The 13,782-nt window shown below is 33.8% G+C and overlaps 1 protein-coding gene across 2 annotated transcripts in view; it reads right to left on the bottom strand.

The window, feature by feature from the left end:
- ATAD2B (ATPase family AAA domain containing 2B) overlaps positions 1–13,782 on the bottom strand; it is a 152,926-nt gene that overhangs the window by 94,704 nt on the left and 44,440 nt on the right. For both annotated transcript variants that reach the window (XM_065890897.1, XM_065890898.1), the window contains exons 9-13: positions 13,146–13,244; positions 11,489–11,600; positions 10,967–11,082; positions 9,314–9,488; positions 1,520–1,608 (exon numbers count right to left, since the gene is read on the bottom strand). In XM_065890897.1, coding sequence (XP_065746969.1) covers positions 1,520–1,608; positions 9,314–9,488; positions 10,967–11,082; positions 11,489–11,600; positions 13,146–13,244 — 591 coding nt within the window. The remainder of the gene's footprint in view (positions 1–1,519; positions 1,609–9,313; positions 9,489–10,966; positions 11,083–11,488; positions 11,601–13,145; positions 13,245–13,782) is intronic.

Raw genomic sequence — 13,782 nt, 5'->3', positions numbered from 1 at the left:
AGAACAAGGTTGGGGACTTATACTAATAAGACTGTATAAATTTCTCAAGTAATTAAGTCAATGATATAAGGATAAACCTAAAGATCAATGGAACCAACTAACAAGTCTAGGAATAGACAACTTAATGGTCAATTTCTGACAAAGATGCCAAGTAATTCAATGGAGACAAGGTAACCTTTTCAATAAATGGTCCTGGAACAATTGGGAAAAAAAATATGGAAAAAGTAAACTTCAGTCCATACCTTGCACTAGCTATAAAAATTAACACAAACCCTTACCTTATGCTGACATATGAATGTTAACTTTAAAATGAATCACTGACCAAAATTTAAGGGCTAACACTACTAATATTTTAGAAGAAAATATAGAATAGTTGACAAATTGGTTTAGGAAATTATTCTCAAGACACACAAATACATACCAAAAAAATTTACATAATGGGCTTCATCAAGACTAAAACTTTTTGATTTTCAAAAAGTCATATTTAAGAAAAAGGCAAGCCAGACTAGTAGAAAACTTTTCAAAACATAGATCTCACAAAGGGCTTGTTTTAAGAGCACATAAAAAAAATCTTACACTACAATGAGACATACAATATGATTTCTTTATTTTTAAAGGGTAAAATAATATAACAGACATTTCACAAAAGAAAATATGTAAATGAGCAATAAGTGCATGCAAAGATGCTCAATATTATTAGTCATCAGAAAAATGAAAATAAATCCACTACTACCCACTCATTAGAATAGCAACAGTTAGAGAGTAAAAATACGAAATGCTGGCAAGAATGAGAAGCATCCCAAATCCTGATACATTACAGTTAAAAACATAAAATGGTAAACCACTTCGGAAAGTAGTATCAATTTAAACAAACATTTACCACAGGATTCAGCCATTTCTCTCTAAGGTATTTACCCAACAGAAATGAAAACATATGGTCCCATGAAAATGTGTATGCAAATGTTCACAGCAGCATTATCATAATAGCCAAATATAGAAGCAAACCAAATCTCTATCAGAGGAATTAAACAAATTGTGGTACACATACAGACATACACACAGAGACACACACATTGCCCAAGGACTACTACTCAGAAATTAACAAGAACAAAATATTAGTGTATGTGACATGGATAAATTTCAAAAACATCACGCTAAATCAGCATTGGGCATCTTTTTCTGTAAAGGGCCAGAAAGTAAATGTGTTAAGCCTTTGCAAGTCATATGATCTTCCTCTCACAACCCCTCCCTCATCTCTGCTCTTGTAGTGCAAAAGGAGATATATATAACACAAAAAGCAATGAATATGGCTGTGTTCCAATGAAACTTCATTTACAAAAACAGGGAGAAGATTTGGCTCATGGGTCCTGGTTTGCTGACCCCTGTGCTAATGAAAGAAGTCTTCCTCAAGGACAGAGGTCACATCTTATAAGCCTCATAGCACTTATCCAAGGGCTAAATCTAAATACTATGTCAACAAATGAAAAGAATTCAACGTAATCAGATTAGGAAAAATTACCTGTGGATCTGATCTTGCCTGCTAGAGCGAACTGGAGCTAATCCATCTATTTCATCAAAAAATATTATAGAAGGTCTCATCAAATATGCCTAGTATAAAAAAAAAACAAACATTATTTATTGTATTAGTTTTCATTTTTAATTTAATTACTGTATTTTCTTAATAGGTAATATAAGCAAATGGTACAACATGCAGCAGGTAAGAAAGATTATACAGGAAAAAGGAAAGCTCCTTATCACCCCAGACTCTAACCACAAGGTCTCCACCCAGTAGACAACTACTGTTTTCAGTTTGTTTATTCTTCCATACATGTCATTTATACACATAAACAAACATGTATTTTTAAACACATTTAAACACACTATACATATTGCTTTTATTGTATAACACAGCCTATTTTATGTTATTGATATATTTTAATTAGCTTACATGTAAGTACATAAAGATCTGCTTCATACTTTTTTAACAGCTACAAAATGCCACACTATATGGATGTGCCATAATTAAACGAGTCCCCTACTCATGGACATTTAAGCTGTTTTCAATCTTTTCCTATTATCAATAATGCTTGAACAAACATCTGTGTACATTTAACATTTCACATGAATATAAACATATCAATATAAAAAATTATAAAAGTAGAACTTATGGTTCAAAAGGCATGTGTCATTCCTAATTTAGATACTTGCAAATTACCTTCCATTGATGTATCAATTTACACTTCTCACCAGAAATATTTAAGACTGCTCACCAACAATTTATTATCAAACTTCTTGTTCTTGACTAACGTTTTAAGATAAAGGATGTTACCTCATTTTCATTCTAATTTTTATTTCTATTATCAAGGAAGATGAGCATTTTTCATATCTTAAAAGAGCCATTAATATTGCCTTTTCTACACAAGTTCTGTTCGTATCCTTTGCCAATTTTTCTATTGGATCATTGGTCTTCTGCTTACTGATTTCTAGGAGCTATATTTACTTAAAAATTAGACTATCTCTATGAAATGAAATGAAATGATTTTTCTTCAAAGGGTATCATCTTTTGGTTTTGCCTACCATACTGTTGCCACGCAGAATGTAAAAAAAAGATTTTATATAGTGGATTCTTTTCTTCCATAGTTAGACTTTCCCTACTCTGAGATTAGAAACAAAATTCTCCTGAGTTTTCTTCTGGTACTTTCACAGTGTCATTTTTCTCAATAAATCACAGATCTATGTAGGAACTTGATTTAAGGTAAATAAATTTTAATTACAAATGAAAACTGTTATATAATTAACTCAAATTAATAGAGTTTATTTTCATTTCAAAATTACTTAAAGCTAATTCTTAGTTCACAGGAAGGTCAGCTTATTAAAGAATGGATACAATTTTTCATTTCTCCCTTACTGATAACGATGTTCATTAAACTTCCAGTGTTCTCTAATAATTTTTTTTTTTAATTTATTTATTTTTGGCTGCATTGGGTCTTTGTTGCTGCGCATGGGCTTTCTCTAGTTGTGGCGAGCGGGGGCTATTCTTCATTGTGGTGCATGGGCTTCTCACTGTGGTGGCTTCTCTTGTTGTGGACAGAGCATGGGCTCTAGGCAAGCAGGCTTCAGTAGTTGCAGCACACGGGCTCAGTAATTGTGGCACACGGGCTCAGTAGTTGTGGCTCACGGGCTCAGCTGCTCCGCGGCATGTGGGATCTTCCCGGACCACGGCTCCAACCCATGTCCCCTGCATTGGCAGGTGGATTCTTAGCCACTGCACCACCAGGGAAGTCCCTCTAATAACTTTAAATGAAAGACAATTCAACCACAAAACTTTGCCCCTTTTGAAAAAAAAACTTTATAAGGCTAGAATTATGTAATAAGAGAAGAAGAGTAAAGATTTAATCATTACTTTTACATACATGAAACACAGCTCTTTTTTAGAACTATGGCCTCACACAATTGCAAAAAGGAAGTACAGTGTATTTAACACCGGTTATTGTGATAAGCACTTTACAGCTGACCTTAGTATACGTGGATTTTTTTCAATAAATATATTGAAAATATTTTGGGGGAGATTTATGTCAATTTGAAGAAACTCACAGATGAACTGGGTAGCCTAGAAATAGTGAAGAAATTAAGAACACAGTATGTCATGGGTGTATAAAATATACGTAGATACTAGTCTATCATTTACTACCATAAAATATACACAAATCTATCATAAAAAGTTAAAATTTATCAAAACTTACATGAATAAACACTGTACCTGCTCCATTTACAGTCGAGAGAAATGTAAACAAAGATGCAGTATTAAATCATAACTGCATAAAATTAACTGTGGTACATACTGTACTACTGTAATAATTTCATAGCCACCTCCTGTTGCTCTTGCGCTGAACTCAAGTGTTGCAAGTATCCGCTCAAAATGCCGTGTGATGCTAATCTTCTCCTCATGAGCAGTTCCTCTCTCCAGTAAATTACATATCACAGTAAAAAGTGATCTCTTTTTACCTAAAGTGATGTTGCATATTTTTCTTTGTGTTTACTGCAATACGGTAAACTTTAAATAACACCATGGGACCTATACAAAGTGCCACTGTTGATGCTGGAAGTGCCCCCAAGAAGCAAAGAAAAGGTATGACATTACAAGAAAAAGTTGAATTGCTTGATATGTATCGTAGATTTAGGTCTGCAGCTGCAGTTGCAGCCATTTCAAGATAAATGAATCCAGCGTAAGGGGTATTTTAAAAAAAAGAAGAAAAGGAAATCCCTGAAGCTCTTGTTGCAGCTACACCAACAGGTGTGAAACCTTGAACTTTTTGCAAAATACCTTTTTATCTCATATTGAAAATGCAGCTTTTATGTGGATACAGGATATAAGAAAAGTATTCCTGTAGACTCTAATATAATTCAAGAAAAAGCAAGGTCATTCTATGAAAACTTAAAGCAAAAAGAAGATGAAAAATCTAAACCTGTAGAAATTAATGCCAGCAAATAATTTTAGATAGAGGTATGTGCATAGGCTAGGGAGGATGAATTACAAAGATTTATGGAGCTGGATCATATTACCGGGAACATAGGAGTGAATTCCTGCCCCAACCAAAAGGCATTCGTGTGGATTTTTTTTTATTCAAGTTAACTGGCTATTCCAAAGTGGGTTTTTTTCCTACTTTTGACAATTGGAGCCCTTCAGATGCAAGATGGAACTGTGTTTTGCATTTTTTAGTAAAATAAGCAAAGCAAGGACCTGGAGATATATGCTGGAGCAATCTCCTTGGAAGGATTCAGCATAAGTAGATGGTAAACATGTAAAGGGAAAAGGGAGGGTTTGTTTGTTTTTAAACATTTATTATTTATTTTATTTTTGGCTGCGTCCGGGTCTTAGTTGCGGCACGCGGGATCTTCGCTGAGGCATGTGGGACCTTTTGTTGCGGCACGGGGGCTCTTTATTGCAGCACACGGACTTCTCTATAGTTGCGGCATGCGGGATTTTCTCTCTCTAGCTGTGGCACATAGGCTCCAGGGCTCATGGGCTCTGTAGTTGTGGCGTGCAGGTTCCAAAGCACATGGGTTCTGTCGTTTGCGGCACGCAGGCTCTCTAGCTGAGGCACACGAGCTCTGGCAGGGGCTTAGTGGCCACGGCATGTGGGATCTTAGTTCCCTGACCAGGGATCAAACCCGTGTCTCCTGAACTGTAAGGCAGATTCTTTACCACTGGACCACCAGGGAAGTGCTGGGGTTTGTTTAAAATAGTAAATCAGTAAGTCACTTCTAAATTTAAAGAAAACAAAATTGGAGTTGAAGAATAAGTAGGTTTCCAGTTGGCTATTGCTATTTTTCTTTGAAAAAAAATAAACATTTTTTTAAAAATTAAAAAAACAAAATGTCAAGGTAACAGAAGCACCGTCTGCTGACCAAGAGGTAGCAAACAAGTTCCCAGACACAATTAAGAAAACCATTGATGAGAAAGGGTATCTGCCTGAACAGGTTTTTAATGCAGACAATAGTGCCCTATTCACATTTATTAGTAAAGAAGAGAAATGAGCACCAGGATTTAAGGCTGGAAGGGATAAGCTAACTCTACTGTTTTGGGCAAATGCAGTCGGGTTTACGATCAGGACTGCCTTTATCTATAAAGCTGCTAACTCCCTGAGTCTTGAAGGGAAAAGATAAACACCAGCTGCCAATCTTTTGGTTGTACAAGCAAGCCTGGACAATGAGAAATCTTTTTCTGGATTGGTTCCATCTATGCTTCATCCCTGAAGTGAGGAAGCACCTTTCCAGTAAGAGACCCACTTTTAAAGTTCTTTTGATATTGGACAATGTCCCTGGCCACCCAGAACTCGATGAGTTCAATACCAAAGATGCTGAAGTGGTCTACTTGTCCCCAAACATAACAACTCTAATTCAGCCTCTAGATCAGGGGTTCATAAGGACTTTTAAGCCTCATTATAGACAGGACACTACGGAAAGGATTGTCAACACTATGGAAGAGAGCCCCAATAGAGAGAACATCATTAATGTCTGGAAGGGTTACACCATTTCTCTCCATTATTGTTAGAAAAAGCCATGAAAGTCACCAAGCCCAAAACGATAAATTCCTGCTGGAGAAAACTGTGTCCCGATGCTGTGGGTGACTTCACAGGATTTATGACAGAGCCAATTAAGTAAATCACAAAAGAGATTGTAGATATGGCCAAAAAAAAAGGTGGGGCATGAAGGGCCTCAAGATATGAATCTTGGAGAAACTCAAGAGCTAACAGACATAACACCAGAGGCACTGACAGAAGACGAAATATCCAGAAGATGGATATGAGTGCTTCCGAACTAGTGTCAGGCAATGAGAAAGAAGATGTAGAAGAAGCAGTGCCAGAAAACAAATTGACTTTAGACAATCTGGCAGAAATGTTCCGATTACTCAAAACTGCTTCTGACTGGTTTTACCACATGGACCTGTCTATGACATGGGCACTGAGACTAGAGCAAACGGTGGAAGAATTGGTACCATACAGAAATATTTTTAGAGAAATGAAAAAGCAAAAACGTCAAGCAGAAATTATGAAGTATTTTCATAAAGTTACACCAAGTGTGCCTGTCTCTCCTGCCGTGCCTTGCATCTCCTCCACCTCTTGCACCTCTGCCACCCCTGAGACAGCAAGTCCAACCCCTCCTCTTCCTCCTCCGCCTCAGCCAGCTCAACATGAAGATGACAAAGATGAAGACCTTTATGATAATCCACTTCCATTTAATGAATAGTAAACAATCATCATTCTGTACAGTTAATAAACTTTCTATTATGTATGTGTGCCAGTGTCTTCATGTGAAAATCTAATAACTGTACAGCAAGAACTGTATGAGACATTTTTGTCATAATTACCACTTAAAGTATTCATTGTGTAGACTATCGTGTGCAAGACTTGTACTGAAACGGCCAGCATATCCTTACATAGGTATAAGGTGAGTGATATTTAATAAAAAATTAATAATGTGTTCATTTTCTTACAGTTTTACACCTTTGCTTTCAAAGAACTATATTACTATACAGCATGCCCCTCTCTCGTAATTGGAGAAGCTGCATATCAGCCAATCATCACAGTTAAGAGTTTTTTTCCTAATATAACAATGTTTCCATTACTGTATTATGAATATGACTGTAATTTGTGTATGCCATAAAAATTTTATAACAATTCATTCACTAGTGTATAGGCTAGGCTACCATGAAACAATCATACTGCTGCTTCTTTGTTATCAATGCATGAATCATTATACCTGTAATAAATATGAATTTCTTTTTCATATTATCTTTTCATTCTTGATGTCTAGTGTTAGTAATATATATAACATCTACAGTGTTTTGTATCATATAAGACAATATTGATGGAGGTTGAGAGAGAATTCATCTTGTATTCAGGCAACATAAAATTTTGGTTGTGATAAATACAGTACAGTACTGTAGATCTTTTATGATTTTCTTAATAACATTTTCTTCTCTCTAGCTTACTTTATTTTAAGAATACAGTATATAATACACAATACAAAACATGCGTGCTGTTTATGTTATTGGTAAGGCTTCCTATCAACAGTAGGCTATTAGTAGTTAAGTTTGCGGGGAGTCAAAAGTTATACACGGATTTTCAAATGCGCAGAGGTTGGTGCCCCTAACCCCTGTATTGTTCAAGGGTCAACAGTATACACTTCCTTTCGGTAAAAACTCAAAGTAGTCCAGTTAGATAGGTATTATTTCCCCCATTTTATAGACGATGCAAATAAGGATCAGATGCTTTCATTTACTTAAAGTTACATACTTAACAGTAGAGCTAAAGATAAACTAACACTTTTCTGATACCAAAGGCCAAACTCTTAGCCAATATATTGTACAGTCACCCCTCAGTATCCATGGTAGACTGGTTCCAGGACTCCCTGCAGATACCAAAATACGAGGATGCTCAAGTCCCCTATATAAAATAGCGTAGCACAGTCAGCCCTACATATCCATGGATTCCACATCTGTGGATTCAACCAACTGGAGATGAAATTGTTGCCTGAATCTGTGGATGTGGAACCAGCAGATATGGAAGGCCGACTGTACCTCCTTCATCTCATTTAGTGAATAGATCATATACTTAATTTAGGAATGTAGACTCTTCACATTTAAAAAGACAAAAATGACTATGAGCAGTTTTTTTTAAAAAGAAAGCACACATTTCAAATACTCTTACCCACAAAGAAATCTATGAAACAAAGTAAATACAGATTTAAAAAGCAGATTAATGCTATGGTTTTGAATGAAACCAAGAGACATTCCTACCCCAGTAGGAAGAGGCAAAAGGAATAAGTCTGTCAAAAATTTAAAATTAAGTCATGGACAATTTGCCAGCATTCCCAAGCTAACTCTTCCCTAATCCACCAATGTTATTTTATATTATTTTCCAATTATTATTAAATTCTCTTTAAACATGAAGACTGCATATGTTTGACTTCCCAATGGACATTGAGCACCTTGAGGCTAGGAATTTTATTTTATTCCTCTTTCTAGAGCCCCCGTTACCTAGAACACAGCAGTTTTTAATACTAATTTAACTAAAAATATTTGAAGTGCTTTACCAATTACAAAGGACTTTGATACACATCAACTCAGTAATGGGTCTTCAACAAATGCTTGCTGAAAGCATTTTTTTAAATGTCATGTGAATTTCCTTAGACATAACAAAATATAAGTTGCATTACCAAGTATGAATGACTTCCTTCAGTAGCTCAAATAATTAAAAGTAAATTTATATCAGGACTAATTTTTGTAAGTATTAGGAAATGATATTTTTAAAGTTACTGTTATATATAAGTAGTAAAGACAGCCTACATGATATTATTCACTCACCTTATTCTGCCTTTTAAAAGCATTCATTTAATACTGAGTTCTTCTAATACCATATTTACAACTTACGAAAATAAAGAATATACTGCTTCCTGAGATTTCTTGCACAGATATTTAACTTTTTATGCTTGTTCTACTTCCTCAGTTAGATTATAATCTAGTGATATATATGTTATATCCAGGGTTCTCAAAAGCACTTAACATGGTATTATATGCCTAGTAGCCACCTCAGTAAATATTTTGTGAATCATCTTAAATTAGTACTAGTGAAATTGCTATTGAATACCTCTAAGGCATACAAATTCAGATTACTGATCCTAAATTTAACATTGGAAATTGACTGGAATTGATTGGAAAATACAACTCGTCATGAACAGTTTGTATTTATAGACCAAACGTGTTAAGTATTCTAAAGAAGATATTCTCGTATTACCTGACTTCACTTACCTGATCAAAAAGAAGCCTAAGTTGCCGCTCAGATTCGCCAACCCACTTACTTAGACAGTCTGCTCCTTTTCGCATAAAAAAAGCCACCTTTTTGTCTCCTTGACTGCACTCATTAGCTAACGCTCTGGCAACCAAGGTTTTACCTGTGCCAGGAGGGCCATAAAACAAACAGCCCCTAGAGGAATAAAGAATCAATAAAAGTAGATAAATGTTACCACCAGCACTAATAACCAATACAAAAGCATGCACCTCCCATATAATTTTGTACTGATGTATATTTTATTATTATTAGACACTGATATAGCTTTTTGTAATATACAGACAAAAGTTTCACTTTGTTGAAAGTCCTCAAGGATGTTCTCAAAGAACCAAGCTTTGGTACACAAGAAATAGTTCAATCAGAGTAGAGTAATTTGGCAAGCTACATCAAAATTTTAAAGGTACTTTCCCTATGACCCAGAAATTTCACATTTTAGATTATATCATGTAGAAATAATCAAAAGAAAGTGATAAAGATAGATTTTTTTAAAAAACCTAAATGCTATCTACTAACAAGGGACAGATAAATACACCACTACATCTGTAATTTAAACACTAGTATGATGTCAAAAAGAATAATACACACATTATGGATATGGAAAGGTGCCTATAATACATTGTAAAGTGAAAAATAAAGTTACATAAGGGTATTATTGAATAATCTCATTTATATTAAATGTTTAAATGTGCATAATACAGGCAAAATATAAACTTAATATATGCATACATATATAAAAGAAAGCTGTTCATCCCTAAGGAGTAGGATTACTTTCTGCTTATAATACTTTTTGTTTATAACTCCATTTTTTAAAGTTTCTCCCAAGGCTATACTACTTTAATGGCTTTGAAAAAAATAACAATTATTTTTAAAATTCAAGTTATATCATATAAGAAGTAAATAAATTGCTACTATGATTTCTAAAAGCCACTGCAGAATTACAGGCCAACTCTTAACCCACTCAAATAGAAGATGACTCTTTAACAAGATTTTCTGCATCCTTAAACACATGAATAATAAATTAGAAACACATGAATAATAAATTAGAAATAAAAAGGGATATTTCACAGTTTAAGTCTGTATGCACATCTTCAAAGTATTTTATTCTGCCCAATTTCCTCTGACATAATTTCTCAGCCTTTCCTAATAGTTAACTAGCTAACCACCTCATGATCAAACACAATTAATCTGATCATAAAATTAAACTATCAAGCTTACCATTTCAAAAATACCACATCAATGAGTCAAAGCAACACTTCGCTGAAACTGTGCTTTCAAAGACTAACCAGTATACCGTATGAAACTGAATGCTATTAGAAGACCAAATTAAGGAAAACCCACTTAGGCAATCCACTTGTAAATTCAAGGCCTGTGTAAAGAATCTCATCCTGTGTCTGACTCTTAAATGCTGAAATATAAACTTCAAGAACACACTTAGTACCACAGCTTTTGAGCCCTGAATAATAAAATTTCATTCCTAATTCTCATTGCTAGAACACATCAAATAAATACATATGAAATATTTATAAATAATATTTAGATTTATAATCACCTACTAATTGAAATTTGATAAATTAACAGTAATAAAAATAATAAACATCTAGGACATTACTCACCTTGGAGGCTGAATTTTAAATTTTTCAAAAATTTCTGGATATAAAAGTGGGAATACTACCATTTCCTTTAGTGCATGAATATGATGGCTCAATCCACCTATGCTATCAAATCGCACCTTGGAAAGAAGTGGAAAAGTTTATTACAAAATAATTTTAACCGTTTATAGATTTCTTTTTAATTTATGAGATAATCTTATGATTCCAAAATATATGCCTTCAGCAGGAACTGAAGTTTAAACATAAAGTTCATATATAAAGTTAAACAGAGTTCAAAAAACTATACTTTGGGGAATTCCCTGCAGGTCCAGTGGTTAGGACTCTGTGCTTCCACTGCAGGGGGCACAGGTTCAATCCCTGGTTGGGGAACTAAGATCTTGCATGCCGCATGACAAAAGAACAACAACGAAAAAAAAAACCCCACTAACAATGGTGATCTTCTACTTTTATTGTGTGTTGTGTTAGAAACAAGTAATGACCTTTAAAAAAAAAAACTATTTATAGAAAAACATTTACAAAACTTACTGATTTATCAATGTTCATTGGATCAACATCAGCCAAGCTTGCACCCACTTTGACACGTTCTCGGAGAATACCACTAGCTAAATCTTCTGCTCTTAAGTTCATAGGCAAACATCTGAAATTCATAAACATTCAAGTAGATAGCATTAAAGTTTCATATTCTTAATGTCATAAGCAAGTTTAAATCTTTGTTGACACATTTTCATCTTCCTCCCTTTTCTCATAACCCAGAAAATGACAAGAGATTTCATATTTTTAAATTACTTTTCCTAAATTCTTTTCAACAGGCCAGAAATAAATTTATTCACTAGAGAAAGCAAATAAGATCATGAATCTCTTTGTCCAAAAAGCCCAATCTAGTCTAAATTAGAAAACTTAACAAACCTGATATTCCACATTATATAAGCATAAAATAAAAAGACCTACTATAAATACTATAATATATGGCATTAAATGAACTCAAGCTTTATTATAACATTTAAATTTATCCTCAGATATTATGTGGGTATGTCTACTCAGTTTACATGATTGAAGAAATAAATTTCCCTCCGTTTTATTCAAGGGAAACCAATTTTAGACCCTATTTTGAAAACTAAGCATTATCGTTTGTGTAACTACCTTAAAATACATTTTTAGCTACTTAAAATCCTATATGATATTAATGTAATTACCCCTAAGAAAATATAATCTACTTCCTCTTTTAACATTGCATAAACACCAAAAGATGACATAAATAGCCTAAAAAAAGTATAGCTTCTACAATGAATGTACTTTCACTGACATTTCTGAATCCTAACTTACTTTAAAAATCTATTTCCAAAGCAGGTAACAGAATAGTTCAGATTAAAGAGGCATTGAATTCTTTTATTTAAACTTAGATTTTTCTCTTACATTTTCTTTCCATCATCCACATGTGGAACTCTTTTTAGCATACAATCTACACCAACCCAAACTTGTTTCCAAGACCAGCTAACTGAAAACTTGGTATTCCTACAATAGATATATAATGCCAAATTATAGAAATGCTTTCCTAAACGTAAAATTTCTAAATAAAATATACCGTTAGTATTATAAATATAAGCTAGAAAATTAACTTAAATTTTAAAGGATAAATTATAATTTGATGCTTTAGTAACTTACTAGACAAAATACTGATTCTCTCACCCACTGAAAAGTCTCAAGATTTTAGTGAGCCATGTAGCAATGAGTCATTTACTCTAGTTTAGCAAAGATCACCAGAGCTAAAACAAGTTTTCCAACAAAACCCAAGGGCTCCTGAAATAATTCTACTTACTCTTGAGTGCTAATAATCATTATAAGCATCTAAAATCAACCTCATTAAGTGGATTTGGATTAGAGGAGAGGTACTGAAAAAGACTGTCCAAGAGGTTGGCCTCTTCCACTAGCTCTTTCTTTACCTTCCCACACACTATTTTATTGAGTACTTACAAAGCAAGTAATTTATGGGAAGTTTCCCAAGGTTAGATTTCTACTCTAAAAATTACTAAGTAAATACCAAGTCGGTATATTACTCTAGACTAAAATATGTGTTAAGTATCACTGTTAGCAAAATGCTAGTACAGGTAAGAATCACATTCAAAAAGTTTAAACTGTTATTCCTTTTTTCTATCATGGAAATAACAAGTAAAACTTTACTAACCTATTTCTTGCTCTTGCCATGCTCTTTGATTTCCTTCTTTCAAAGCGTTCTTCATCAGAAGAAGTTGTGTCACTACTATGAATGGCATGCTTCTTTCTCCTATTTAAAGAGTAAAATCCTTAAAATCATTACAGCAGCAAAGGGCTTTTAAAAACACATTCTGAGCATCATATCTACTATTAGCTCAGTAGAAAATATACACAGTCACTCATTCATTTGGCAAATATTTATTAAGATCCCTATACTCATGCAATTTACATCTGATGAAGTAAAAACATGGTAAGTTCTACAGATAAAAAAGAAAAACAGGAGGAGGAGGAGAGGGAGGCTATAATTTTTTAAATAGGGTAGTTCATAAAGGCATCAAGCAACAAATTGAATTTGCATCCAAATTTAGGGAATGTCTATCACTGATTGATAAATAAAATCGAACTCTTATTAGAAAAGAAAGTTTATGTTTTTCTCTTCTTACTTCCCCTTTCCCAAATAATCAGAAAACAGTCCAGACACTAAAGAAAATAATATATTGGTTTACAGAGAGACAAGCGTTTCCGCTTTCCACTTAAGACTTATATCCTGGAAAAAAAAAAAAAAAAAAAACTTATGTCCTGTTTGAATTTCTTATAAAATGTATAAA

This window comes from Phocoena phocoena, chromosome 14, assembly GCF_963924675.1.
Source record: "Phocoena phocoena chromosome 14, mPhoPho1.1, whole genome shotgun sequence".
Lineage (NCBI taxonomy): Eukaryota > Metazoa > Chordata > Mammalia > Artiodactyla > Phocoenidae > Phocoena > Phocoena phocoena.
Note: the sequence above shows the minus strand (reverse complement) of the source record. Positions and strands in the feature narration are given on the sequence as shown.